Genomic DNA, 1,017 nt, shown 5'->3' on the forward strand with positions numbered 1-1,017 from the left:
CGGTTGATCAACCAATCCACCAAATGACAAAATAAAAGTTTTTTTTACTAAACGCTTGATTGTGACTTTCCACCAAACTAAACGTTTAGCTCTTGAGATCCACCACCTCCTCGAGCTGGTTGATTCGATTGGTGACGCACTTTTTTTTGTGGTGACGCACTTTTTTGTTTATTTTCAAGTTTTCAACGAGTTTTATAAAAATATAAAGCTATAACATTAAGGTTGGGCTAGTAAAAGATCCAAATTTTTTGAAATGATAAAAATTGAGTTTTTTTTATCCACCAATCCACCAGTGTTACATCAACCGGTGGACTCTAGCCGGTGCAGCGGTTGTGGATTCTTATTTTGAAAAAAAACTTTTGGACTATCTTGACTTTATCAAAAGCTTATTATCCTGTTTTTTTTTTTTTTCATCCGTCCAATAAAATAATCAAATTTTCAAAAACAAACTGTGCAGCTTTCAACCCACATCATCTCTATTTATTATGAGGACGTCAATGAAAAAATGGTCATTTCCCCTCTGTTTTCTATTAACAAATGGGTCTTGTTTCATAGACCTCAAGTAAAGCTCTCCATTTATGCATTTGTCACAAATTTGACCTCATCGAAAGCTTTCCTAGCCTTCTTCAGCTCTTCATTCATGGTAAGCAAATCCTTGACTCGAGCATATTTCCTGTTATCCTTCCTCACCAGGAAAACGATGTCCTCCACTTGCACACGTCCTGTTCTGCCCATCTCCATTGCTTTCTGAGTCTGAAAAACGCAAATATAATTAATCAATAACTGTTTAAAGTTTATGTGGTTCAATTATTTCCACCTAATTATAAATGTAAACAAATAAACAATAAAATACGTAATTATTAGTTTTTTTTTTAATAGTTTTAAAAGAGGGAACTGTAACTGCTAAGGTCTTATAGTCCCGAAATCAAAGAGAGAAGAAAGACAAGATGGGAGAAAGCCAGCCGTTCCGATAACGAATATTATCCGTTCAGGATAAAATCCGGCGGAAATCGAACC

The 1,017-nt window shown here is 35.0% G+C and overlaps 1 protein-coding gene across 1 annotated transcript in view; it reads right to left on the reverse strand.

The window, feature by feature from the left end:
* LOC103521938 (transcription initiation factor TFIID subunit 13-like) overlaps nt 1-807 on the reverse strand; it is a 10,234-nt gene extending 9,427 nt beyond the window's left edge. The window contains exon 1 of the mRNA XM_008487042.3: nt 686-807. Coding sequence (XP_008485264.1) covers nt 686-741 — 56 coding nt within the window. The 5' untranslated portion in view covers nt 742-807. The remainder of the gene's footprint in view (nt 1-685) is intronic.
* Between the last annotated feature and the right edge of the window lie 210 nt (nt 808-1,017).

This window comes from Diaphorina citri, unplaced genomic scaffold, assembly GCF_000475195.1.
Source record: "Diaphorina citri unplaced genomic scaffold, Diaci psyllid genome assembly version 1.1 scaffold6312, whole genome shotgun sequence".
Taxonomy (NCBI): Eukaryota; Metazoa; Arthropoda; class Insecta; order Hemiptera; family Psyllidae; genus Diaphorina; species Diaphorina citri.